This window comes from Sceloporus occidentalis, unplaced genomic scaffold, assembly GCF_023333645.1.
Source record: "Sceloporus occidentalis isolate IW3139 unplaced genomic scaffold, rSceOcc1.0.p SCAF_41, whole genome shotgun sequence".
NCBI lineage: Eukaryota > Metazoa > Chordata > Lepidosauria > Squamata > Phrynosomatidae > Sceloporus > Sceloporus occidentalis.
In genome coordinates, this window is record NW_028317021.1 from 6,320,308 (window position 1) to 6,347,063 (window position 26,756).

The window sequence follows — 26,756 nt, forward strand, 5'->3', positions numbered from 1 at the left end:
ATTTGTGCCAGGAAAATGCTGCTGAAAAAGTATTGTCATTCTCTGTTGGGTAGGTGCAGCCTGGGGGAGAGAGTCAGAAAACTGTCTCTTGGGTCCCAGGCAGTTGCCCATCTTGCACTGCTGCAACTGTGGATCATGCCAGTTTAACTACTTTTTTATGACGTTGTGTAAGGAGACAGGCAATACCTTCTTGTGCAATGTTAAGCTAGGATGCAAAATAGCTTAGAGATGGCACCCAGGGACAATTCCCCTTGGCCTAACAGGCCACTGATAAGCTGAGCAGGTACACTGGGCAAGGTCTCTTTTGCCGTTGCTTGGCTAGCCACGTTCATGCCATGCCTAGACCCAGAGGCAGCTCATGGCTTCCACATCAGTGGCACAATCAGTCCATTGCAGGCTTAAGTGACCTTTAATGGAGCTCTCCAAAGGCTGCACTAATTCAGGAATAGAGTACAGCGCCTTGGACAGCCTCTTGCAAGCCTGCAACAACCTGGCCTAGAGTCACTGCCCAACTGATATGGGAACCACCTGCTACTATTGCCCAGACCTTGGCAAAAGTACAGTGGTAGAACATCCTACTCTGCCATGCATATTGTAATTTAAAGGTATAATTTTAATTTTTCTAGTTGTTGATGTCACAACTATTACCATGACATTCAGTGATGTATAGGAATTACGATTTATGAGTGATATTAGTAAAAAAAAAAAAAAACATTACTAAGGATTCTTTATGGTGTGGCCTGGGAGGAGGAGGGGGACACCATGAGGGGGACACCTTGAGCTCTTGCACAATGTGATGCCAACCCTAGATGCTAACTCACATGAGCAGTTGTTATGTGCAACCAAACTGGGCTGAACCACCCGCCTTTGGTCAGCCCCATCTGCAGTGATATGCTGGAACATCGCTGTTGTATCTTAGTAGCTGTTTTCTGGATATATGAGGAATATTATACTTTGAGTCCCAGATGTGTCCTCAGGTGCTCATTCCTGGAACATGAGAAGATGTTCTGAAAAACCCAGCTGGCATGGTAGAGTACGTGTGTGCTCAGCCTCTGATTCCATCTGGATCTTCATCTGTTGAAATCTTCTGGGATCTAAGCGGATGGCGCCAGTAATGGGACAGACCACAAAGCAAGGTGCACAATGCATAAAGGCAGTGAATCTGCCAGGCTCCACATAGTGGTTTCTGGCAGAGTTCTCAACAGAGCTTGGAAAGTCTACCATTGACCACATTAAACATGTTCAGCACATTTTAAGTCCATGTAACTTATTTATTATTGGTTTAAATGGCTTTAATCTGTCCGTATTGATTTTACTCACACGACGCACTGAGATCTCATTCTGTAGGGTGGGACAGACAGATTTTAATAAACAAAATAATAAGTGTATGCTGGTGGTATCTTGCATAGGCTGGAATGAGCAACTCCAGTGGGGGCTAGGCTCCAGTTTCCTCCCATAGGCAGGTTGCACCCCTTCAGCAAGTCCAGATACCTCTCTTTTCCACTGCAGTATCTCTCAAAAAGACGACAGGCAGTGAGGTTGCATCCCTTTGTCTCCCCATTTGGAGAGGGACTGCAGAGGAAAATTGAAGTATTTGGGAGGTGTTATGGGATTCTGGGATGCTTGTGGGGTTGGTGGGCATATTGTCACACATTTCCATGTATTTAGGAGCCCAGTGTTTTAGGTTGTTTAAAATTGGGGGGACTTTGGGACTGGTGGGACCTTTAAGGACTACAAAAGTGGAGCCCATGGGCCACATGTGGCCTGTAGCCTGCACTATGACTACCCTGGCATCAGTGGTGATGGCGGAAGGGAAAAGACCATGAGTGAAGCTGCCCAGAAGAAAGATCTTGCAGAAATAGGCTATTTGGAGCCACTACCTGTGGCCTGTTTTCCTCACCACCACTGTAAAACCATGGAAAAATGCAGCCTCTAGCATGGTGCACTAACAGACCACAATTCCCTCCCTTTGTAACCTTTTCAAGCCTTTAATTTAGCAATTGTTTAGCAATTGTCTGGCTGCAAAGGAAAGGGGTTTGGGATGAATTGGTACTATAATTTTTTTGGTGGGGAGACCTGTTTTAAATTAGAGGGTTTTTTGTGTGTTTTTTACACAGTAGGATCTTATGATATGATTTGTGTAATTCCTTTTTACCATTACTGTACAAAGATTTGTTGTTATCTGTACCTCGTTTCGTCTGGTTTGTTCTATGCTTGTTTTTAATCTTCTTGTAAGCTGCTATGAGGCATGGATTGGAAAGAATGTTCCATGCTGGCTGTAGTCCCAAAAAGCCACTTTTCCAAGCTTGAGAAGATTGTCGCAGGGACCTTTTACCCTCTGTTGGGCAAGAAATGTATTGTTTGGTTCATTCTTAACTAAGGGTGCATCTGTACTGTAGAAATCATGAGGTTTCACACCACTTTACACATAGGAGGTGAATTCTGTGGTTACCCTGAACTGCCAAAAAGACAAATAAATGGGTCCCAGAGGAAATCAGGCCTGAAGTCTCCCTAGGAGTCAAGATGACTAAACTGAGGCTGTTGTCCTTTGGCTGTTATTGTGAGAAGGCATTACTCACTAGAAAAGCCAACAATGTTTGGCAAGGTAGAAGGTAGTAGAAAAAGAATAAGACTCCAGATGGATGAACTCAATCCATGAAGACATGGCTGCTCTGAATCTGCAAGGCTTTAGCAGAGCTGTGGATGACAGGGGGACTTGGAGGTCTCTCATTTATAGGATCGCTATACGTCAAAGTTGTATAATTCACCACTTGTTTAATTGTTTAATTCACCACTTAGCTAAAGTTCACTGATTCCATGTGCCTCCTGTCATTGGAGCTGTCAATAGGAACTTGTCAAAATGGTGTAGGCATTGCTCTCTGTCTTTTAGGGCAGTGCTCTCACCCTGAGATTCTTCCCCCTTGTCCTGAGAACTTTAGGACTGGGTCCAAGCTAGAGGAACCCAACTGAAAAGACATTTTCTCCCTCTTCTTGCAAACCATAACTCGACTCCCAAAGGTCTCACTAAAATCAGCCTTTCCTATTTAACTACTCAGAAAGGCATTTTGCATTTCTCCGCTATATATTTATATAATGTATGAATGCATGAGCATTATGGGTGAATGCATTAAGCTAAGTTAATACATGTGTTGTGTTGGTGGTTCCCCCCCTTTGTGTGCGCGTGCGTGTGTGGAGAGAATGGATACATTCCCATTCCAACCAAATATAAATTCCCTTTGACCAATCCAATTTCCTAGGAAATCAATGCATTTTAACATGAACTAATATTTATGAAATTGAATTTTTGCGAGGAAACGAATGCGGTTCTATTCAACTTTATGCATTTTTATTAAACTAATGCATTTTAAATTTAACTGTCATATATTAACGACAACAGACCACTAGTACTTACAGTGTAAAATAATATATGTTTGCAAAAATCAATACTAGGCCAAATGCCTGGGCCTGTGCTGAGCCAGACTGAGACGGAGATGACAAATTCATGCAGCTACTTAATTTGTTTGCTTATGTACATTAGCTGGTAGGTTTGTTTACTGGTAATGATTATTCTGTTTTTTAAAAAGTATTAAAACATAAAAGGGTGGGTTCTTCTGGGGCACTGCATACTGAAGGTAGCTAGGAATACCCATTTACATGTGAAGAAGGCTCTTTTTATTTCTCAAATGGGAATTTGGGGGGAAGTCTCAGTGCCATTGGAACTCAAGGATGGCCTAAAATGGACTCTGCTGTCTGTTAAAATCTTTTCTACTTAGAAAACAAAATAAACTGGAGAAAATTAATATCTCCTTTCCATACTGTGCCAGGATTAGAACATTACACACACACACCAGGGGCCCAAAACCATGGCAGATGTTGTTTGACACCAGTTTCATTGCCATGGCTCCATCCTATGGAATCCAGGGATTTGTAGTCTGTGGAACCAGAGCTATCTGACACAGAAGGTTAAGTATCTCACGAAACTATAGATCCCAGAATTCCATACTATTGAGCAATGGCAGTTAAAGAGGTGTCAAACTGGATTACTTCTGCAATGTAGATGCAGCCCTAGTGGTAGGCTCAACTAGAGTAAATCCACTGAATTGATGGGATTTAGTTGTGTGTTGGTTTGCTATTTGGCAAGTGAGTCAATGGAACTGTCATAGCTAGCCAATAGGATTCAGGCCTTGAACTACAGTTCCCAGAATCTCGTGCTGGTTGGAGGAATACTTGGAACTGTAGTATAAATAATGTAACTTTTCCAAGTCCTGAGTAGGTTTGGAATCCATTCAGGAAGTATAATGTAAAGCTATGCCAAACACAGCCCCGCAAGAATCCATTTTGGAGTCCAAACTGCTCAGGTGTTCAGAATGAACAGGGGCATCCCTCCCTGAGGAGTCAGGTGGTCAAGGTAAAGTAATGAGAGTGGATCAGCTTGCTTTGGAAAGGAGAATGATGGGAGGGCTCAGTGTAGGGTGACTGGGTCTCAAGCCTGACCCTCTTCTGCAGTCTTCAGGGTTAGCAGGAGGAACCTCAGGGTGACAGCACTGTCTTGAAAACAGTACGTATGTTTATGTGCATCTGTCTATAGATTCCTCATTACTTTGATGGTGTTTTCCTAAAATCTGAACTATATATGCTATGTAATTGTGGTCGGTGCTTAATCCATCTGAGTACTGTATTCCTTGCCTAAGAAAACCCTAGGAAATTCATGAGGTCACCACAAGTCAACACAGGCAGCTTGAAGGCACATAACAACAGCAAATGGCATCACCAGGGTCTGCCTTTTGTAACATTGTCAGGGCCCTGGCTCTATCAAATAGGGACAGTTGGAAGGGATAGAGTGGAGGTCTAAAGAAGTAACTTGTCCAGCTTCTGTGAGGTGCAGACCCACAACCCCCACACCCACCAACCTCTTCTTCCACATCTTGCCTTCTTCGCTATGACTGCTGTAGCGATTTCTACGTGAATATGTTTGTGGTGTGTGTATGCATGTGTAGAGGTATATGAGTGCTTGTACCTGAGGGGTCGAGGCAGACTTAATTTAACAGCTATGCCTGATTGAATTTCATTTTCATGCAAAGGAACATATTGCCTCTTGCAATAAATAAAGAAACATTTGCATACCTTCCTTTGTGACCTGCCAAGAAATCCTTGCCTCACTCAAAATGGATTTTCAGGGAAGGAATGCCTCTGTAGGCCAAGGAATGGCAATTTTGATGTCATCCCACAAAGTCAGAAAGGCAGGTGTTGATATGTCTGGAGAGAGGTGGAACTCTGATTCCCCAAAATACACAATGGAAAAACCGACAGGAATGATGTCCAACACCAACGAGAGTAAGGGATGGAGAAGGAATGCAACATGTGCATCTTCCTGCCAGCATGCCCAATAGGCTTTTGGAAGCTGTAGATCCCCAAAGTTATATTTCCTCCCCTGATCTCTGGCTTGTGGGGAAGTCTTTAAAGTGCCAGCGGTTGTGCTTGGCTGGCTTGCCTTGGCATCATAGAGGCCTGTGAAGTCAGGGGGAAGGGCCGAGGAAGAGTGTTGGTGAGAAGGCTGAAGGAAGGATTAAAATTGTAATGGAACCGGGGCCAATAGAGTCAAAGTAGTCAGATGTTTTGATATGCAGGGTTGATGGTGCTGTCTGTAATTCCCATACCCACCCCACAGTCAAGCTTTGCTATTCCCCCAAACCCAGCTGCAGTGGTACCCGTAGTACGAAGATGGATTTACCCAGCAGCAATATATTGTTGTGAGCTATCCCCATTGTAACACAAAGTGTGTGTGTGTGTGTGTGTGTGTGTGATATTTTGTGTAGAGATAGTGTGGTGGAGTGTTCCGAATGTTGAGCTAGGACTTGAGAAATCCAGGTTCTCATCTTCTCCAAGATCTGAAACTTGCTGAGTAACCTTGAGCTGGTCGCATACTCTGTCTTAGCCTCGCTGACCTCACGGGATTCATGATTGTACTTTCTTTACTTATTAAAATATTTATATCCTGCCTATACCAAAAGATCTCAGGGTGGGGCACAAAAAGCAGGGGGAAGAACCCAGTTTGAAACCATATACCAATTCTTAAAGGGTTAAACCGGTCTTAAAGGAGTCAAAATAGACTAAAACCAACAGCACTGAAGCAGTGTTCTAGCCTAGTCAAGCCATGATCGCTAGACATTTATGGCTTGGAAAAAGAGCCACGTTTTAACTTGGTGCTCAAATAAAGCCACTGTCAGCACCAATTATGCTTCCAAGGAGAAGGCGTTCCACAACCAGGGTGCCATAGCCAGGAAGGCCCTCATCCATATTGCCTGAAAATGTATCTCTCCGACTGGTTGAACACAGAGGAAGGTTCCTCTAACAGCTCTCAGTATCTGGGCAGGTGTGTATAGAAAGGAGTGCTCCTTCAAATCTTGAGGGTTGTTGTGAGGATAAAGTAGGGAGGTGGAGAGCCATGTACACTGCCTTGAATGCACTACACTGGAGCAGAGGCAGGATATAAAGGCAGGTGGGCTGTGTGGACCATAAAACCAATCCCAAAGTAGCCACTGTATATATCTTTATTAAATGTAACTCATAGGGGGAAAAAAACCCACACCTAGCTACATCAAGGCGTGCTGGTACGGTGGTTAGACTGGTGGAGTGAGACTCCAGGAAACCTGATTTAGACAGGGAGCTGGTACCCAAGATGCTAAATCTCTTTTGAAGAGAGGCTTCTATGCTTTGGAAAGTGCCATTAAAATTTAGACTTGAACGTTTAGACTAAGACCCAGAGCCAGTTCACTGCCCCATTGACACAGAAGCCTCCAGCCACCATGCTTCTAGGTGAGGGGGTTGTGGTCAGGGTGGGGGCAGGAGAAAGGCGGGCGGTGTTTAAAAACTGATCCCCAAATGAAATCCGAAGTGGCCTGCATCCAAAACAGGCTGGTTGCATTTTGGGGGGAAACCTCTCAGACTCGGTGGCCAAAGGGAGACCTTTGGCTTGGGCCTTTCTGAAGCCGGTTGTTGCCAACCCAATCCGTGCTTAAGATCAGAGCATCCACAGAACAAAACAGCAAAACTAATTAAAGATCAGTCCCTAATTGTTGTTGAGGGGGCTGTCGCTGAAAGAGGGTGAGGCAGCTGGGAGAAAACACATTTAGCATCTGCTGAATGCTGATTTAAAACATGGAAGTGAGAAAAAGATCTTGGCAAACAGATCTTGGGGGAACTGAAGTGTCTACAAAGCGGATGAAATACTTCTCGGGTCTGAGAGGTGCCGGAATAGAAAGTGAGTCCTTTCTGCCCTCTCGGATCCTTCAGCTGTGTGGCACTGCAACTCTCATCATGCTTGCTGCTTCCATGTCATTGTCAACAGCTCTTCAGCCCTTCTAGCTCAACAGTTCATATTTATTTATTTATGTATGTTTTATGCTCTGTTTCTTCTGCTATGGGACGCAAGGCAGCCTAGAGCCAAGTGAAAGAAAGTGCAGGTAAAACCTGATACAAAACGCTAAACGCTAAAGTTTAAAGCCCATTGAAATATTATCAAAAGGACAAAAAGTGCAATCCACTCTATGAAAAGAGCTTCTTATCTTCCAGCAAAACACATTGTAAACTGCTTAGAGAGTGCTTAGCGCATTATGAAGCGGTATAAATGTAAAGTGCTAAGGAGAAAGAGAACAGAGGAGGCCAACAGAGATGTGGGGCTGGAGAATGCGGAGGATGCCACGGATGGTTAGATAAACAAATGGGTCTTTGGAACAGATCCAGCCCGAACTCTCCCTAGAAGCCAAGATGACTAAACTGAAGCTGTCATAGTTTGGCTGCATCATGTGAAGGCATGACTCTTTAGAAAAGGCTAGGAAAGGTGGAAGACAGTAGAAAGAGGAGAAGACTACAGGCCAGATGGTTTTAGACTTGACCACACAGGACCTGAGCAGAAGGATGGAGGCTAGGGAGTCTTGGCGATGCCTCATCCACAGGGTCGCCATGAGTCAAAGTTGACTTGAGGGCAGCTATCAACAACGCAGTTCCTGTATCCCTGCCTTGCAGCTTGAAAGCTGATCTGCCGAGCTCTGATCTTGGCCTGGACTCTCTCCCTGCGTTTGTTGCTTGGAACCAGATAGCTCAGACCTTGTACCAGTTTGGCTTTGGCTTCAGAGCTCCCTCAGCAGGCTCATGTCATTCCCTGGGAAGAGGCTGGTTGAGCAACAATTGTTGCGATCTCCTGTGTTGTGCAGGGCTTGCAATGCTTCACTGGTGCCACCGGGAGGTGCTTTTACCCAACACGCTCAACTTGGTCATGTCAAACTATTAAATTATTTGTGCCTGTTACAAATTTATTTGGTGTGTGTGTGTGGGGGGGAAGAGAACAGGGACAAACCTTGTGAAGGTGAGCAGAGTCTGAAGGAGACGTGGAGTAAATCACCTGCTGTAATAGGTTCAGACATTAACAAGCAACAACTTCAATTATTCATGAGGATGCAAAAAAACAAAACCCAGTTAAATCATTTAATAACCCGGAGAGGGAGGCATTTGAAAGCTGCTAGAGATAATGGGTCTCATCGAGTCCAAGAGGGACTCTTTCTGCGTCAGCCATTCCAGGGAGGGAGAAAACAAGCCTGCATTTTCTTCCCGTCCTGTGGAAGCTGTTCAGTCTCCAAGCACATTGTTTAGAGGACTGCAAGTCCCATGGTCCTTCCGTTAGGCAGTGAGTTGACTGCCTTTGGTATTAAGAGATTGGAGGCAGGGTGATGTGACAGTTTGTATTGATATCCTTAGGTTAGTCTGCTGTCCTGTCACCAGCATCAAACCAAGATTCAGCTTTGGGGCAGAACTCAAAAGTGCTGGTTGTGACCTATAAAGGCATATACAGCTCAGGTCCAGGCTATTTGAAAGAGCATATCTCCCCATATGAGCCTGCCTGAATCTTTAAGTCTTCATGAGAGGGCTTTTTCTCAATCCCATCACCATCGCATGGCCATCTGGGGAGGAGACGTGAGAGGGCCTTCTCGGTGGCTGCTCCTAGAAAGAGATCAGCAGCCAGTGGAGCTGTTGGAGAAAGTGAGCTGCATGGTCCTTACACTTGACACTGAAACTTTCTGTACCAGCGGAAGTTTCCAAACATTCTTCAAGGGCTGCCAGACACGGAGCAATGTACTGTTTCTAAACCAACTTGCAGCAGTTGGAAAGCCTTCTCACCACTTTGCCCAAAGGCTATGGAATGTCCCTTCTTGACTGCTACACATCCCTATTCCAGCTAAGAGGAAATGGAATGGTCTTTTTCTTAAAAACTTTGTAGGGTTCTTTCCATTCCTGCGATGTCATTTATCCAGGTTCCATAGATGGTTTAATAAGTTAAAATGAGATTTGTTTAACTGACAAAATTCCTACTGAAGTTTTAAACACTTTTAAACAGATATCTGACAGAGGATTGAGGTCCTGCTAGGGGTTAGGGAAGGATCTCCTCTGTGTCCTGCCAGCAGAGGCAATACTCTGGTAGAGAGGGCCTTCTCAGCGGTGGCACCAACCGTGGCAACTCTCCCCTTGGAGGTCTGATTGGTGCCAGCGTTGGTTTCTTTCTGGCACCAAGCAAGCTTCAGAGTCTCATACTTTTATATTTCCATTTTATATCATTGTAGCCTTTTAAGCTGTTTCGTTGATTTGTTTAATATCTCTTATTAATGGTTTTATTGCTTTAATCTGTAACTGTTTTAAATGTCTTTGTACACTACCTTCAGATCCCACGATAAAGGACAGGATATAAATCTTGTACATTAATTAATATAAATAAACTTTGGCAACTGGTTTGACCTTCTCCTTTTGGTCCTGATGCTGTGGCATGGAGTCTTGCCAACCTTTAGGAAGTCATGGAATGACCCCTCTCCCACGTAGCAGGCTCATGAAACCAGAGCTTGGGAGTTACTGTTGGGGACTACATCTTCCAGGCTCCCCGAAAAAAACCCTTTTTTTGAGATGTACTCCACAAGCTCTGCTGACTTTTGACTTAACTAACTACAGTTTCCAGAATCCCACAGCATTAAGCCATGACAGTTATAGTGGCGTCAAACCGGATTATTTCTGCAGTGTGGATACAGCCACAGAAATAAGTTGTGTGTGTGAGAGAAAAACTTACCTCTGTACTAGGACTGGGCAACGTGAAACCCTCTGCTTTCAGACTAGAACTTCCATCAGCCCTGGCCAGCACAGACCATGGTTAGGAATGCTAGGAATCAGTGTGCAAATATCTGCAAGGCTGTAGTCGGCCCATCTTTGCAATGTAACCCCCTCTCAGATTAGGCACACAAAAGTGTTTTATACAGAAAATTGCTATTTTATCTTCAGTGTTTCTTTCCAGCCTTTAAACCGTGGGAAGCTGGAATTCCACAGGCATTGAACTGGGAGTATGCTCATAGAGTTGCCTTAAGACAAAAGTCGACTTGATGGCACATTGAGCATCACAAGACTTCACTTTTGAGTGAACACAGATAGCACTGTACTGATTAAAAAAGAGTAACTTTGGGGGGGGGGACTATCTGGCATTTGTTGAGCAAAAGACCTATTTGTCGTAGAGACTGGTTTTATAATCAAAGGCAAACACTGGTTGGGACACCTGAAAAAAAATTGCCGGCTATCTAGGGGACATCTAAGAAATACGCAAGCCAATAGATAAGCATTCAGTGAGGATAATAGCAAGCAATACTGATAATATACAAACCCAATAGATAAGCAAAGGCAGATCAGGAGAGCTCTAAGGACATTTTCTAGAGATTAGTGGGGAGAATCTGTGTTGTTTCGCAAGTTAAACAGTTTTGAATTCTGTTTTTGAAATCGAATAGCTTTATTTTGAAATCAAAACTGGTTTATTTTTTAAAGCGTATGTTAACAGTCCCATTTAGGACGCCTCAGAAGTCAGTTCCCTTCAGTTGAATAGGGCTTACTTCCAGGTAAGTGCTATAGGCACCCTAAACTCTTATGCAGAGGGAAGGGATAGAGAGTACATTAATAAATGATCTCCACAATTGGATGGGATTCTACATTATTTAAACAAAACAATGACTCAATGGCAGGTCTTTTTGGGCGATGGCTCGCTAGCCTCTCCCTAGATCATGGGACCTCTGTACTAGAGCTTGGAAGAGTAACTGCTTGTACTACAACTCCCAGAATCCTCCAACCACTATGGCTACAGTTCTGGTCTTTGCTGAGTTAAGAGAAAAACAAAAAAACCTATCAGTCTGTTTCAACATAAAATAGAAAAGGGTGCAATAAAGGACTCAGACAGCACCCTTGAGACTCACGGCTTTATTTTAGCATGAGCTTTTGAGGATATATCAACCCCCATCTTCAGATGCACTGTGTGCATGAAGAAGGGGCTTGCTACCCAGGAAAGCTCCTGGATAAACCAGTCTCAAAAGCGCCACTAGGTTCTTCCCTCTCTCTCTGCTGAAACAGATTTCTTTCTTTGAAAACTTTTAAATACTGGCAAAATCAAGACAAACGTGGAGACAGTGTGCAATGATCCCCGCTTTCCTGTCTTTGCAGATTTTCCCTGGGAAGAAAAAAGCTGGAAGCAGCAGACCTCTGGAAGACAATGAGGCCTAGAAGTATCCCAAGGCGCTTGCTGTCTGGGGGGGAAAGCGGCAAAGGTCAGTCGAGTGGCATCCCGGCAGTAAATATCCAGTCATAATACACATGAAAGGAAATCATCATTTGCTGCACTTTCAGGACAGCTGCAAACTCGCTGCCTGAAGCAGCCGCCTCCTCTCCCTCTCGCTTCATGTCAAGCTTGGGATTGTAAGCTCTTTGGGGCAGGCCTTGTTATCTTGGGATTCTTCTCCTGAAGCACAAGGCAAGCTATCTTTCAAAACCGTTGTCCCTGGGAGCATCAGATTGTAGTCCTCACTGCAATGAGTCCTGTGACCTTAGGCTGGTTGCGTTCCCCTTCTGGCTTGGCCCACCTCTTAGGGTTGGTGTCGGGCTAAAGGTTGGAGGAGGAGAGACAAAAGCCACAGGAGGAAAGGAGACTGGATTAGAAATCCTGGACAACTCCGCAATAACAATCACAGGGCTGGCCCTCTAGCCAAAGGACAGAGAGACAGGTGCAGGTGAGCCAGTGAGAGGGAGTCTTGGATTCTGACTCTGGGGACCAGGGTTTGAATTCTGGCTTGGCCAGGGAAACCCACTGGGGGAGCCTTGGGCAAGTCCCACTCTCTCAGCCTCAAGTGGGAGAATTCAAAGATACAGCCCTGTTAGTCCGGAGAGAGCTCTTGTAGCCCCTTTGACACTCAGGGAAAGGAAGCAGTGGGCAGCAGGAACTGCCTAGCATCTGAGGAAGGAGACTTTAGTCCAGGGGGAAGCCCCTGCTGCCCACTTCTTCCTTTCCCTGAGTCTCCAAGGGGCCCCCATGGGGGTCTTCGGTCCAGGAGGAGCCCCCCGTTGCCCTCCATTTGGAGGGCAGGGAATAACTCCAGGACCAAGGCAGGGCAGACCTAACCTCTGCTGCTGCCACAAACGACCCTTCCCAGGATTCCCTAGCCTTGAGCCATGGCGTTTCAAGCGGGCTCAAACCGGGTCAGCTCCGCCGTGCGGATGCTGAGCCAGACTCGCCGAGGGTCTCCTCATGTCGCCCTCCAAGGGCTCCAGGGCCAAAGCCAAGGGCCGAGCCAGCTTGGCATCCCCGTTCCCGGCCCTCCTCCTTTTCCCGGATTCCCCCGGAGGGAACTCGCCGCCGTCGCCGCCACTCTTCTTCTGTCCCCGAGGGGCTGAGCGCGGATCCCGCTCCGTCTCTCTCCGCCTCCAAGGCTGGGAAGAGCCAAGCCCCGATCCCTTTCGGGGACCAAGCAGTGCTGCCAGCTTTCGGAGTCCCACTGGCTTCTGCGTCAGGCGAAGAGCAGCAAGAGATGGAAGGGGCTCCTTCGGCAAGGACTTGAAGGAGGAGGAGGAGGAGGAGGGTTTCCCGCCCCGATGATCGGGCTCTTATTTTAAGGGAGGGAGGCAGGCGAGAGGGTCGCGGCTCCTTGCCGGCCATGGCTTGGGCCGGAGCCGCCCTCGGCGGCCGGAAAGTCCCCGCCGGCTCTCTCGGGGGGCTTCCTCCGGCTCCCATGGCCCGCAAGATGGCCGCCGATGCGGGATCGATGGTTCAATATCGGAAGCAGCCCCGGGCTCCCGGCGATGGGCTCCAGGTTAGTGGCGGCGGGGGCGCCAGGCGGAAGCTGGTGGGCCTTGGGCGCGGGGGCTTTCGGGAGGGAAGAGGAGGAGGAGGAGGAGGAGGAGAAGGCGGGGAGGAGGGGGCCTGGGTCGGCGACGGCGCCCGGCTGGCCTTGCCCTCCCCTCCCTCCCTCCCTCCTCCCCTCCCCTCCCCCATCGATAGCTATTAGAAATTGATTCGCCGCCGCCGCCGCCGCCGCCGCCGCTCTTTGTTCGGTTCCCTCATTGATCCTGCAGCAGCGCTAGAGAGAGAGAAAGAGAGAGGGAGCCAGGAGGAGGAGGACGAGGGAGCCGAGGAGCCCAGGCGCCCCTCGCCCGCCGGGGCTGGATGGACGCGCCGCCACCGCCGCCGCCAGCGCCAATGCCTGGCCCCGCCGGGGCCCCTTCTCTCGCCCTCAGCAGCGCCGCCGCCGCCGCCGCCGCGGCTTCGTCCTCCTCCTGCTCTCCTCCTCCCTCCGCCGCCGCCGCCGCCTCGCAACTTCTGGGGGCCAGCCAGGTGAGGACCAGGGCCGGGCGAGGCCTTCCTGGGCGCCGGGCCTCAGAGGAGGAAGGGAGGGAGGGAGAGAGGGAGCCGCTCTCCGCCGTCTTTTTGGCGGGCTTTTCCTCAGCGCGGGGGGAGGGGCGGCCTGAGGCGCTGAAGGAAGAAGCCGCTCGGGCACCAGCGCTGTGGCATTCTGGGAGTTGGAGTTTGTTGTGGGGCCCCACAACAAACTCCAACTCCCAGAATGCCAGAGCCGCGAGGGAGTGAGGAGGCAGCCTTTGTCCCCTGGCTTCCCTCCCTCCTCCATGCTCCCCTCTGTGGCCCCTCTTCCTCGGCCAAAGAGGCCTGCTTTGGCTCGGGGCTGTTGCTAAGCCAGGCGCCGGTGCTCTGGGGGCTTCCTTCCCTTCGGAGTGATGCTCGCTAACTCCAGGAAGGGCGAGGAGGGTTAGAGCTCTTCCAGGCCGCCTGGGAAGCTTGTCCTCCGCCTCTCAGCCGCTTGGCATTGATTGCTGTGGGAAAGGAGCAGCGCAGGGAAGGCGTTCAGCTCTGGGTGTTGCAGAGCAGAGGCCAGGGCCCCCGGAGCGCTGAGTTCTAGGCACGCCTATCTGGCCCAAAGGCTTGGCAGCTACAGGACTCTACAGTGCCCTTCTTTTTCTGCTCCAGTCAGTTTGCAACCCCGGCAAATGTCTGGGGGACGCCGCTTCAGAGCCTGGCTATACCTGCGTTGAAGCAAAAGAGCCCTGGTGCATGGTCCCAATCTGTTTCAGTAGTTTGTTTCCTAAACTTTGATGCAGAAGAAAGAATCGAAATGCCCAGAGAAGGTTGGCTTCCAAGAAGTGCCTGAGGGCAAAAGCGCTTTGAGGAGATCTCGACTTCTTGCTGTCTTTGCATGCCCTGGAGGGGGGCATCCCTGCAGGGAGAGCAGGTCATCCCGTTGGGCTGGGACTGATGGGGCGATCCTGACTGACCCACTCCCTGCTGAGCTGGAGGGGAAAGCATGCCACCCCAAAGCTGGGTTAGTAAGAAATCACAAGAGAGATCTGCCAGGAGTAGAGACAAACTCACAGGTGTCTTCTGATACATCATCATCATCATCATCATCACTACTAAGTGTGGCTAGCTTGTAGCCCCCAGCATGCAGAGTCTTAAATGACTGTATTGGCATTGTTCAGTTGTTCTGCCTGACTTATGTTGGGGTGTTGTCTAACTCTAGTTGAGGTACAGAGGCAACATGGTTTGTAAACCCTGTCAGCTAAGCAGCCTCAGCCGATGTAACTTCTTGCAAAGTGTGTGCCTATAAACCAAGGCAACTTCTGCCATTGTTGTAGCGGACAGTCGCTTGTACTCCTAGGGCATATTTAGCCAAGTTTCTCTTTGGCCCCTTGAGTGCATTGCCTTGTCTTTAAAATGGGTCACCTGCAAGGAGACCCAGCCCTGTCACGAGGCCGGGTGAGGCACTTACTTCAGGTGGCCGACGTTGGGATCGAATTGTGTGCCGCTTGGCTTAGCTGGCACCCCTTAACCCAGCCTGTCCCATTGCCAGTGTTGAAGGTGGAAGTAACTGCCAGTCCAGTTAATTTGTGCAGCCAGGAGGGAAAGGGGCACTATCTTTGAGCAGCCCTGCTTGTGAGCCTCACCCTTCCAGAACTCCTTGGCCATGTGTCTGCTCCTCTGGAAGGGAGTCATCAGGGGATGCCAATGTGGCCAGTTCTTGCACAGTTCAAATGGTGCCCCCCTTGGCTCCACCCTCAAGCAGATCCATAGGTTTTAATCACTCATAAAAGTTTTAGCTGTCTATGCAGGCTGCACCTAAGTGGATTGGAGTGTCTAAGCTGAAGCTGCTGCTTATGGCTGCTACTACAAAAGAGAAGAGCACTTGATTTTTTATGGGCATTAAAACCAGCTTAAAATGCAGTGTGCTTCACAGGGGGGGAGGGGATGCCAGGGAGGGAGAAAGCAAATTTAGGAGCAATTTCATGATGTTTCAATAATGTATCAGCGGTTTGAGAATTTAATGCGGTTCATCTTTTAAGGAGATTACTTGTTACAGCTGCAATGCCAAGGCCTAAATGGATCGCAGGTGCTAGGGCCTGGGGAGCAGGGGGTGGCAGCAGATAACTCTCCCTTCCTGGCATTGGGGCTCAGGGCTTGAGAGGAGGGGATTAGACCTTCTCACCTCACAGTCCCTGAGATAGAATGGGGTGCATACCTCAAGGCATTGTGCTACAGAAGCCCTTGCCTTCAAAGTGGAGGATCCTGCCAGCTTGTTACTGGTGGAGTTAGTCATTTCCCAACATATGGTGTGCATTGCTATCAGTGGAACCTCACATTCATTGCTCCACGGATGACAAATGTGCAATTATGTTCTAACTGAACAGGTGTAGCTGTGCATATAAAGATGGTGCCATTGCTTCAAATCTGCGTTTGGGCAGCGTTCTTTTCCTGAGCTTATGTGTGAACTCGCTTCTTTGTTTTGAGTACCTGCGCGTGGCTGACTGGTTTGTGAACATGGTGGTGTTTGCATGTGTCGTTTGTGCCTCATCCCATGCCCAGTCCAGAGTTTGGAAAAGTTACATTTATGGACAATGACACCCAGAATGACCCTGCCAGCATGGCCCCTAAAATAAAAACTTTCTGAGCTCTGCTCCCCCTAATGGTTGGATACAAAGCTTAGAGATTCTGGGAATTGTAGTCTGAAAACCTAACTTTTCCAAGCTCCCCAACCGTGGAGCTGTGGGCTATTGTTACAGGAATGTTGCAACCTCTTTCATCTCTATTTTACAGACAGTGAACTTATGAGTCATAGTGAGGTGCCAGCCTTGTGACTTAAGAACCAGTGGCATTTCAAAGTAAAGGGTGATAACCCTGTATACAACTCCTAGCTAAAGATCACTTGGTCCTGATCACTCACGTGGTTTTTGGTAGTTGTCATTGGTCTGAAGGATCATACCAATGAATGGGATGGCAACAGTTTATACTTTACACCTTCTCCAAAATTAGTTGTCCCAATGCCTGAGAGATTTGGGCCTTTTCCTCTTTAAGGGCACATTAATCTCTCTGTCCCATCTTGACATCATTGCCTATATACCAACCAATGTAGGAACAGGCCATCCTCTGCCGAGTTCTGTGTTACCTATTGCAAGAATTCTGTATGGTCTGATGATCAAGAAAGATTATACGTACCTCATGAAGACAGCCCAAGATAGCTTGCTGCCTGAGGCAGATCAGCAAATGGTGTCTACCCTCCCAAAAGTCAAGGAGCATAAAGTGTAGACGGTTGGGCTGGCCCAAATGTTTTGCAAGCAGAAGATCTCAGGTTTAATCCTTGATATCTCCAAATCGGAAAAAAGGTTTACCTAAAATGCTGGAGCACCATTGCTGCCAGTCCATGCGAGTAATACCAGGATAGATGGACTAAGGATATGGTTCAGTATAAACCCACTTCCTCTCAGTGATTCCCAAACTCTGGCCTTCCAGATGTTTTGGACTTCATCTCCCAGAGTCCCAGATCATTGGCCAAGAAAGCTGAGGCTTCTGGGAGCTGAAGTCCAAAACACCTGGAGAACCAAAGTTTAGGAACTATATTCAGGACAGAATTGTCACAGGCAGTAGCCTGCCTTTGATTCACGTCTGTTTTTGAGTGGAGAGCGGCACGGATTGCATGTACGTTGTGAGGTCCATTCTACAATTCCTTGCTGGGCTTGGAAAAGTTACTTTTTGGGGTTATAGCTCCCAGAATCTTTGCGGGGGAATTCTGCAATGGTCCTCATGATGCAACTTTTCTGAACTGATTTCTCACACCCCCAGGGATGGAGTTAGGTAACTTTAGACTTAGAACAGGCGAGACTGTTCTTACATCCTTCCTGTCCCTTTAGACAGTAATGTATACTAGCTAGTTCTTCTGAGTTACCTTGGGTCCCTGGGCTGGTGTCTCAAAGTCTTGCCCTGATGGTGCCACTGTGTCCCTCCGCTACAGATTGAATTGCAGCCTGCATTTGACATTCAAGCCCTACTAAGCTCTTTGTCTCTTTGATCAGAGGCAATGTAGGTGATGTCAACAAATGGATGCTGCAGCATTCTCTGGAACAAGTATGAGGGGAAGACCCTCAAAATAAGCTTAAATACCCTGGTGACTCATATTTTACACCATGACATGCTTAATTCTGCATTCTGAAGGGCTGAATACAGATTTGCATAACTTCATTTGAAAGCCACCTTGAGAGGGCTTGGTCCTGGAAGGTGTTCTAAAATTACTTTAAATAATGTATATCATCTCTTCTGTAATGTTTACTGTTTGGATTAGTAATTTTAGTTATGATAGATGTGGAGAGGCAGTACCATGCAGGGGTCTGAGAGCTTGGCTGACTCTAGAGCTAATTCAGGGGCAACAGTCCAAGCCACATTTACTTGGGGTAAGTCTTACTGAATTCAACTGATCTTGCTTCTGAGTAGATACGCCTAGGGCTGGGCTATCAGCCATCACAGTTTCTATAGACATTTGCCTGTACATTTCTACACAGTCAGAAAAGGATACAGTTTTGAACAAGAAGCATACTTTACACTAAACTGTCTATGACTCTTCTCTTTTGTGGGTCTTCTGGCAAAGTTTAGGTGTATGCATGACAAGGGCTGGTACATATCCAGTGAACACTTTGCTGAGAGGACGTTCCATGGAATTCACTGTGTGGCTTTCTTCTGGGTTGACATGCATAGATTTGTTCTGTTAGCCACATGTTTCTGCAGGGGTGATCGAGGTTTGTTTCCTAAAATAAAAGACAAACCAAACTTTGCGCCCAGTGCCAGCCTTATGAGCCTCTTGGTGTGCTCCCTCTGTGCCGTTTGACCCATTATAGGCTACTGCTAGAGCAACCTGAAAACAGAACAATAGCTCATTCCTTGAAAAGGCTTTTTGTTTGTATACAGGATTTGGGGACGATGGTGTTTGGACAACCTTGACAAATGGTGGCACATGTAATACATGCTGATAATGCGATAGCCCCGGAGTGCTTTGATCACCACGTTTGTACAGCAAGCGCTCTTGGAAATGAGCACAGATAAAAATTCTCTCAGAGACGATGCTGGGCATATTTCATTAGGTTTGGGAAAGAGTCTTAATAGTGTAATACTGCTAATGTAGTATTTCTTCCACTGTTTTCTAATAGTCCCGCCTAACCAGATTTATGCCTTTTGTAATCCCCTCTCTTCCATTTCAGTTCTTTAATTTTACTCTGTTTTACCATTACCGGTGTGTGTTCAGCATTTTTAAAATTGCTTTGAGTAGTTTATTTGGCTAATGAAGAGGAGGGGCACACATTTTGTTCTGTCTTCTCAGAGTACAGAACAAAGGGTTTTACCTCCAGTTGCATAGACTGGTTACTCTTGACAGTGGGCACTGTGAATTAACTTATTAGGCTAAAAAAGTTCCTCCTGTTACATTAGGAATGCAAGGAGGTTGGTGGGTTATTAGTCATGGTAACTTAACCTGTCTGCTAAAGTCAGTGTACCTCTTGAATATTAGATGCTAAGGACTAGCAACTTGGGTGGGATATACCCTTAACAATAAATAATAAAATAATAAAACTTTTATTTTTATCCCACTTTTCTGTGACGAGACGATCAAAGCGGCTCACAACACATTAAAATATCCACATTCAACAGTATGTCCCAAATCCCCCCCCCCCCTTAAAACAGGATTAAGCATGATACAGTTAAAATTGGAGATTAAAATATCTATTAATAACACAATTAAAAAATATAACGAGGACAGAGAGGTGGGCTAATACATGATGTGAGGGCTGATCATTCAACCTGCTGGACGGCTGGATGCTTTTGAGGAACCTGCAAGCAGGATATGAAAGCAAACACTCTTCTCTGTTTTTTAAAGCTAGATTATTCCTCTACATGAAGGTTCTGTTTTCTATACCTGTATTCCATGTTGGCTTTAATGAAACATAGGGGTTTTTTTTTAAGTATTTTTTTTATCCCTGTCTGTCTGCTATCAGTGAACAGAATGTTAAATTAGATGGACCTTTGGCTTGGAAAGACAAGGTATTTCTACTGAAATAGCACTTTGCTCATATGTTTTGCATGGAAATTGGAGTGACTGTATTGTGTTCGCTAATCAAAATAGTCCTGAAAGGATACCTACTGAATAAAAATGAAATAGAGATTTTCAGAGGTACTAATGCATATATATGGGGAAACCAGCATGGTGTAGTGGTTTGAGTGCTGGGCTATGACTCTGGAGACCAGGGTTCAAATCCCCGCTTGGCCAAGGAAACCTACTGGGTGACCTTGGGCATGTCACACTCTCTCAGCCTCAGAGGAAAACCAAAGCAACCCCCCTCTGAAGAAATCTTGCCAAGAAAAGCCCGTGGTAGGTTTACCTACGGGTTGTCATAAGTTGGAAATGACTTAGAGGCACACAACAAGAACAACAGTATATATGGACAATAAATGAGTAGCGTTCATGGGTTTGCCAAGAATTACTGTACTGTATTTTCTAGTGAGTCATGTCATCTTATGGTATGTCCAAAGTACGATAGCCTTAGTTTAGTTATCTTGGCTTCTAGTGACCGAACTGACATGTTGTTGGTTCCAGTTACCCAAAATGGCAACCATATGGTGCTCTCTGGCCACTGAGCTCTGGAGTATCCCCCCCCCCCCTGGAGCTACTTCAAGTAAATGAAGCAGCAGCATGGATAGATGTGAAGGGGATGGGAACCCACTTAGGAAGGGCTCTACCCAGGGCTTCCTATCCATGAGCGATCCAAAATGTGGAGCTGGCATTGGGAACAGCAGTAGCATGCACATGTGTGCTTGTGGATTGGGAGAGGTTTCTGCCCTATGTACTCTGTTACTTAGCTGGATCCACAGTTTCAGAAGATAAATGGAACCTCCTGGATCAGACATAGGAAGCGCCTTCATACCAACTCAGATAGTTGGTTCATCTAGTCCGTGGATGTCTGCCTATTCTGGTTTAGCAGCTCTCTCCTTTTTTTCAAACTGGGGATGATGGGGTTTGAACTGGAGACATTCTGGCTGCAAAGCAGTAACTCTTCCTCTGGGCCCTATCCAAATATCTCTCTAGTCCAAGGGCGGGTTCCATTTAGAAGTACTGTATATTTGTATTCCCTGTTGTCTGTAATGAAACTTGGTTACTTTTTAAAAATTTCCCCTTTTCCCCAACTTTGGAGGGATTGTACTCTATATATCTCAGCGCCTTGGAGACTTGAGCCAAGGGAGAGTATAAAGCTCTGGCAGCATAGTGATTCAGGAAGCCTGGGAGGGATGGCAACAGTGCTAGGAGAGCTCAGTCAAGCTCCATCCCAGAGACAGAGTTGTACCCAGCAGCATCCAGTGGCCATTGCACAGCCTGGGGAGAGTCATGAAAGGAGATGCTAGGTACCTCCTTCCACAGTGTCCCCAAAAGTACTGACATTGGTGTAAACCCTCATTACACCAGGAAGATTCCAGCCTTCTGGAGGGTGCCAGTGCCTGATGGAGTGTTTTCATTGTTCTGGTATTTTAGGCTTTTAAAAATGTGGGCTGTTGATTAAAATATTATCTCGGCGTGATATTCTGGAGTGCATAAATTTTACATATATATCAGCTAGTTGAGACATTCATTAAATGCCATGACAGCTTGACTTATCTAAACGTGCTATCATTTAACAAAGTGTCAAAATTCTTCTTTATCCTTGATGACAGCAGTAAATAAGCAATCAGTTCTATTAACTTTGGGAAACTTGGGGAGAATATACATGAAAGGGAGAATGAGGCAGAGCAGCCTTCCCCAACCTGGTCCCTTCTAGTTGTGTTAGACTATGATCCCCATAGCTGAGGAGGCTTGGGATGATGGGTATCAGAGCAACACATCTAGAAGTTGTTGGGCCAAGGAAAGCCGGAATAGAATTGTAGTTGGTAGAATGAATTGCGTTTCAACATTCCTGAATTACTCTCTTTGAGTTTTCTCCTGGGAGCTGCCAAGGAACATATGAAGAATTGGAGTTCTATCTGAGGGTTCTTGGTTCTGATTCAAGTTCATCTAAACCTTGAGCAATTCACTACTTTGGTCTTTTGTTTCCATCTGTAGAACAGACACAGTAGCACCATACCTTGCGGCGTTGTTGTGATGGCACAAGTATAACAAATGATTGAAAAGGTCTTTGCAATTTAGTCATTCAACAACTAGTGTTTCACAATGGGACCTCCAGTTGACAGCTTGCACTTTTCCAGCCACTCCATTCTTTCCCTGCTGTTGCATTTCCCATGTCCCTTCCTTATTGGGGATTTTCTTTCTGAAGTGCTTGTGTATGTATATTTGAAACATACTGTTTTGGCTACAAAAGGTTCTGCACTCTCAGCTGGACAATTTGTCATAGGAGGAGAGTATTTCACTAATATCTTGGTCTTCTCTCAAGGCTCTCAGCACGTTCTGAGATTGCTGAGGAAACAGTGAGTGTTTGTACACTGCTCTGGTGGAACTACATTAGCATAGAATTCCTCAGCAACAGGTATATTATACATTTGTGAGGATTCTGGAGGTTGTCATTCAAAGAAACACTGTTTCCAAATTCCGAAAGTGCTCTAACAGATCTTTTTTTGTGTGTTAAGTCTGGCCATGTCTTTTATGTGCAGCCCCCACATGGCGCAAGCAGGAAAGCCAGCTTTTTGCTATCTGAAAAAGGAGTGGCTCTTTGTTGCTCTTTCGGCCAGCTTCAAGGCGGATTGGGGCTGTGGTGTGTGCTTGCCACAGCCCCAATCCAGTTTTGGAAGGAGTGGCTTGAAGCTGCCCCTTTGGGATTTTCTGTATTGCCCCATTAAGATATGTGGGATTTACTTTGTTTTTCACTGGAACCTCTGAGATCCCTCAGTCAGAATCTGGTGCCAAAGACATGCACTCAAAACTAAAAAAAAAGAAAATGAGCCCAGGAATTCAATTTGAGTATCAGAAATGGACTTGCATGCAAATCCCTTCCTGGCTATTCTAGACTTCCTTTACTTCAGCATTGCTACTAAGAACCAGAGCTATTTTAAAAAAAAAAAAAAAAAGAATGGGACTTGGATATTACTGCCAATGTATGCATGGATCTATTTCATAGATACATTTATTTCACACCTTATATCCTCTGATATGTTCAAGGTGGTGTACAGGACTCTCTTTCTCCTCCTTCCCCACTTCATCAATCCTGAGAGATTGCTCAGGATTACAAAGAGTAATTGGTTCAAAGTCACATGTAAAGTTTCATGACTGTGTTGAAGGTTGAAACTGGATCTCTGAAACAGTTCTCTAACCACTACACCATACTGGGTTTCAGTGTGCTGTAAATTGCCCAGAAATATACTGTTCTAGGGTGAAGGAAGCCTGGTGCCAGTATGTAATCTGTGGAGAGAGGTGTGGAAAGGGATTGTGGGTAGGGCTTGTTCTTTCCTTTCTCCCTGCAGCTTCCTTCTACTAGTGGGAAAGAAATTGGGGCATGGATGGTTTTACCTAAGTCTTTTCCCCTCCCTCCCTCTCTCCTTCCTCCTTTTTGTGGTTTGCATAATTGAGATTCTGCCAGATGAGATCCCTGCAGAAGATGATGAGGGGTTTATCTTTAGCACAGGCTGTTCTTACTTTAGAAACTGATGACCCCAATTGAAAGCCGAAGAGGGACTTCTTTCCTAATTAATAAACCCATTAATTAATTGTGTGCACACCGCAGCCCATTAGAGGTGGGGGCTGGGCAGCCTGGAGATTGAGGTTAGTGGATTCTCTCTGCAGGCAGGCAAATGAAACAAAGTTGGGGGGGGGGGGGGACGTACTTTTGAAGCTGCTGGAGACTAGATGACCCTTGCCTTCCCTAACCAGCCATCTCTAAACGTTTTGGAGTATGACTCCCATCAATCCCTGCCAATGCAGCTGTGCTGGCTGAGGATTGCTGGAATTGTACTTATGGTCTCCTTTATGCACATCAGACCAAATTTGGATGCCTGTGACTGGAAAAAGGCCTCAGTACTGGAAAGGGGGGTATGTCACAAGACTCTTGGGTCTCCATAAGAATTGGAGTCTAGGCTGGCATGTTCCAAGAACTGGAGGAGCTGGCTGTCAATCCAGGTGGGGCTCAAAGGTGTGTCTTGATGGCCCCAAGTGCTAACCAGCTGCTTGTGGGGGGCTTTGAACAGATTGGCACTGCACCCTAAAGTGTGCCCTTGAACATAGAACTCTCTCTGCCAAGTTTGTCATGGAAGTTCAGATGGCGCATGAGGTAAGAGATTACATAGCCTGAAGGCTGGAAGCCCAAGTCTCAGGCCTTGCCTGATCCCTCATTGGTGTCAAGTAAGAGTTCAGTGGGGAGTCAAGGTGTGAGCCCCGTGATGGCCAATACGTTGGGAGTTCAACTGGCCTGTGCCATGAGGGCACAACCCACTGTCTCACTTTGCTGCTTGCTTCCTAGAGAAGATTTCACTTGCCAGAAGTGAGCAGCTTGTGTGGCTGTCAGTTTGCTGTTGCATACCGGATCCTTGGTGATCCTTGCAGTTCCAGACCCCAGTTGTGGTAATTTGAATTTAGATGCGAGAGGCAAGAATATCAAGTGGTGAAGCAAAACTCTAAGAAAATGAATTTCTAATCTTGTCATGTGATCCTTTGCTTCTCCCAGAATGGGATTCAAAATGGCTTACAGTAATTTAAAAAAGATATAACTAAAACATTAATTACAAAAGTTAAAGAAAGACTTAAATAATACTAGTATTCAATATAACAGTTAAAAACACAACATAGTTAAAACCATTTGAATGAAAAATTAAAACCATAAAAGCATTAAAAACAGCATGCCAATTACACACACACACACACACACGGACTACATAAGTAAAATTCACACTTCAAAATCTAAGAGCATCCATTGCAAGGCTGATCATGAACCCCCTTTTACAGAGGATGCTCCTGCTGCCTTCTGGCTTCCTGTAATAGAAGGACCATCCAGTCTGTCATAGATAAAGAACCAGGAGAAGGAAGATTTAACGGGGCCTTGAAGTTGCCCATCAACATGCGGCTGCTTAAGGAGGGCCAATATGCTTCCATCAACAACCCTCACAATTCAGTTTGTTTGGACTTTGGGAATCAGGGTCCTTTGTGGGTTTTTGTTAGTTACAAACCTGTCTTCTGAATTCTTTTTAAAGAAACCCTCTTTGTTGAATGCAAATGTTTTGATGTGGTTTCCCCCCGCCCCCCCCCCCCTCCCCACAGTGCCTATTCTCTTTGGCTGATTTCTGCTTGGTAGAAAATAAGTGAAACGATAGAGAATGTTTGTCTTGCTCCATGGAAGTCTATTACTGTGCACTGATCAAATTTGTCTCTGCCTTCCTTTCTTTCCACACACAGCTGCCCTCCTGTATTCTGTTCTGCTGGCTTGAACCATATGGAGGACTTGGCAGTTTCTACAACTGCACATTATAAGTGCTGAATTTTCTATGGGTGCAGAATTTCATCCTCAGAATTTCAGCACTCTTTAAAAACAATACAAAAACAAAGTATTTAGCCCAAAATCTTGTTTGCCAAGTCCCTTTATGCTCTTGATCCCAAAACCTAATGTGTGAATTCTAACAGATTTTTAGGATTATGTGGATGAAATTGTTTTTGTTTTAATAAAAGACCAGGAAAAGATTAAATAGTGAGTTTCAAGTCAGTCAAGCCGTTTTGACGGACTAATAAAGAAAGGAATGGGGTGGGAGAAGAAATCTAATTTAGACAAGCTGATTGTAACCCAAAGGTTCTTTTAACCTTACCTGTGTCTTAATTTTTTTATTTGGCTGCTGCTACAAAGGCGTTTCTATCATCTAGCATGTTATGCTACAAGAAGGGTATGTGTAATGTTTTTGCTCTTTAAACATTTAGAACAATGATTACGCACACCACAGCACCATTTGATAACCATTTCATTGTTTCTTACTTGACAAAGCTGTGCTGTTTAATACAGCCTTGCTGTGTAATTACTGGGTTTTGTTGTCAGTCTGTGTGTTGTTTTTTTTACTAGTGCAGTGTAACATTTAATGATTTCCCCAAAGCTCCAAGAGGACCCCGGAGTATTGATCTAGCTGCAGTTTTAAGTGACTCACAGCCAATGCAAGGGCTGCTTTAATATTAATTGCTTGACGTGGCTTGTGCTTGCTGGCAATTCTGTGACACGTATTATTTTTTAAAAAGTAAATAACCAAGCTGAGGCCCATGTAAATATTGCCCTTGTGGGAGCTGGGCCATGCGTCATTCACACCACCAAGTGAATCATGGTTGCACTTCAGCTTGTGCACCTTCACTGTTGCTCAGAACTCTTAAGTGGAAGCTTTACACAAGCCAGAGAAAGGTAGGCTTCCATTGTTGAGTTCCGGGCAACAGCGACCAGAACTGTGTATGGAAAGATACTGCAAAAGTAGAAAATGGAAGAGAGGGCACAAATTTTAGCTTCCTGGGAATCCCATCTTCCATTTAAAAAGTGCCTAGCCCCCATGACTTCCAGTATATGGTTGAAAACAAGAGGGCTGTTTTAGCTGCACTGTTAAAAAGAAGTCTTTGGGGGGTGGTCTCAGTGTCCTCTTTAGCTGCTTTCCACCTCTCTGTGACCAGAACTAGATGCAAAAATAATGAAAGAACTTAAACTTAAACAATAACACTCCTAGAGTTAAATGAACAAAAATGAAGCAAATAATGATTTTCTTAACTTAGACTTTTTGGATTGCCTAGGTAGAGAAATTAGCCTGGGCACATTTACAGAAGTCAGGACCTTTGTCACATGAACGTACGCAGTGTTTGGGGTTGCTTTTGCAGTGATGTGGCCCATTTGGTGCTTTGTGAGGGACATGCATGCTGGTGGGATATCCCACTGCTCCCTCAGAAACCCCTGGAAAGCACTGCAGGACTCACCCCAAGAACCATGTAGGTAGATAGGCCTTAGTTTTAGGTGGTGCTAAAGTTGGTGTCGAGAAAAGAGATGTGGGCAGTTCCAGCCAGGACATGGAGAACTGCATTTAAGACTAGTTGTTGTAGCACTGTATGCTGTGCCAAGGCTAATGATAGCTGTGAGGCTTAGTGGTGTTCACTGGGGAGAGGGGTTGC

At 46.0% G+C, this 26,756-nt stretch overlaps 1 protein-coding gene across 2 annotated transcripts in view; it reads left to right on the plus strand.

Moving 5' to 3' along the window:
• Nucleotides 1–13,020: 13,020 nt before the first annotated feature.
• Nucleotides 13,021–26,756, plus strand: part of CUX2 (cut like homeobox 2) — a 144,622-nt gene continuing 130,886 nt past the window's right edge. For both annotated transcript variants that reach the window (XM_089489733.1, XM_089489735.1), the window contains exon 1: nt 13,021–13,154. In XM_089489733.1, the coding sequence (XP_089345859.1) occupies nt 13,074–13,154 (81 nt within the window). In that variant the 5' untranslated portion in view covers nt 13,021–13,073. The remainder of the gene's footprint in view (nt 13,155–26,756) is intronic.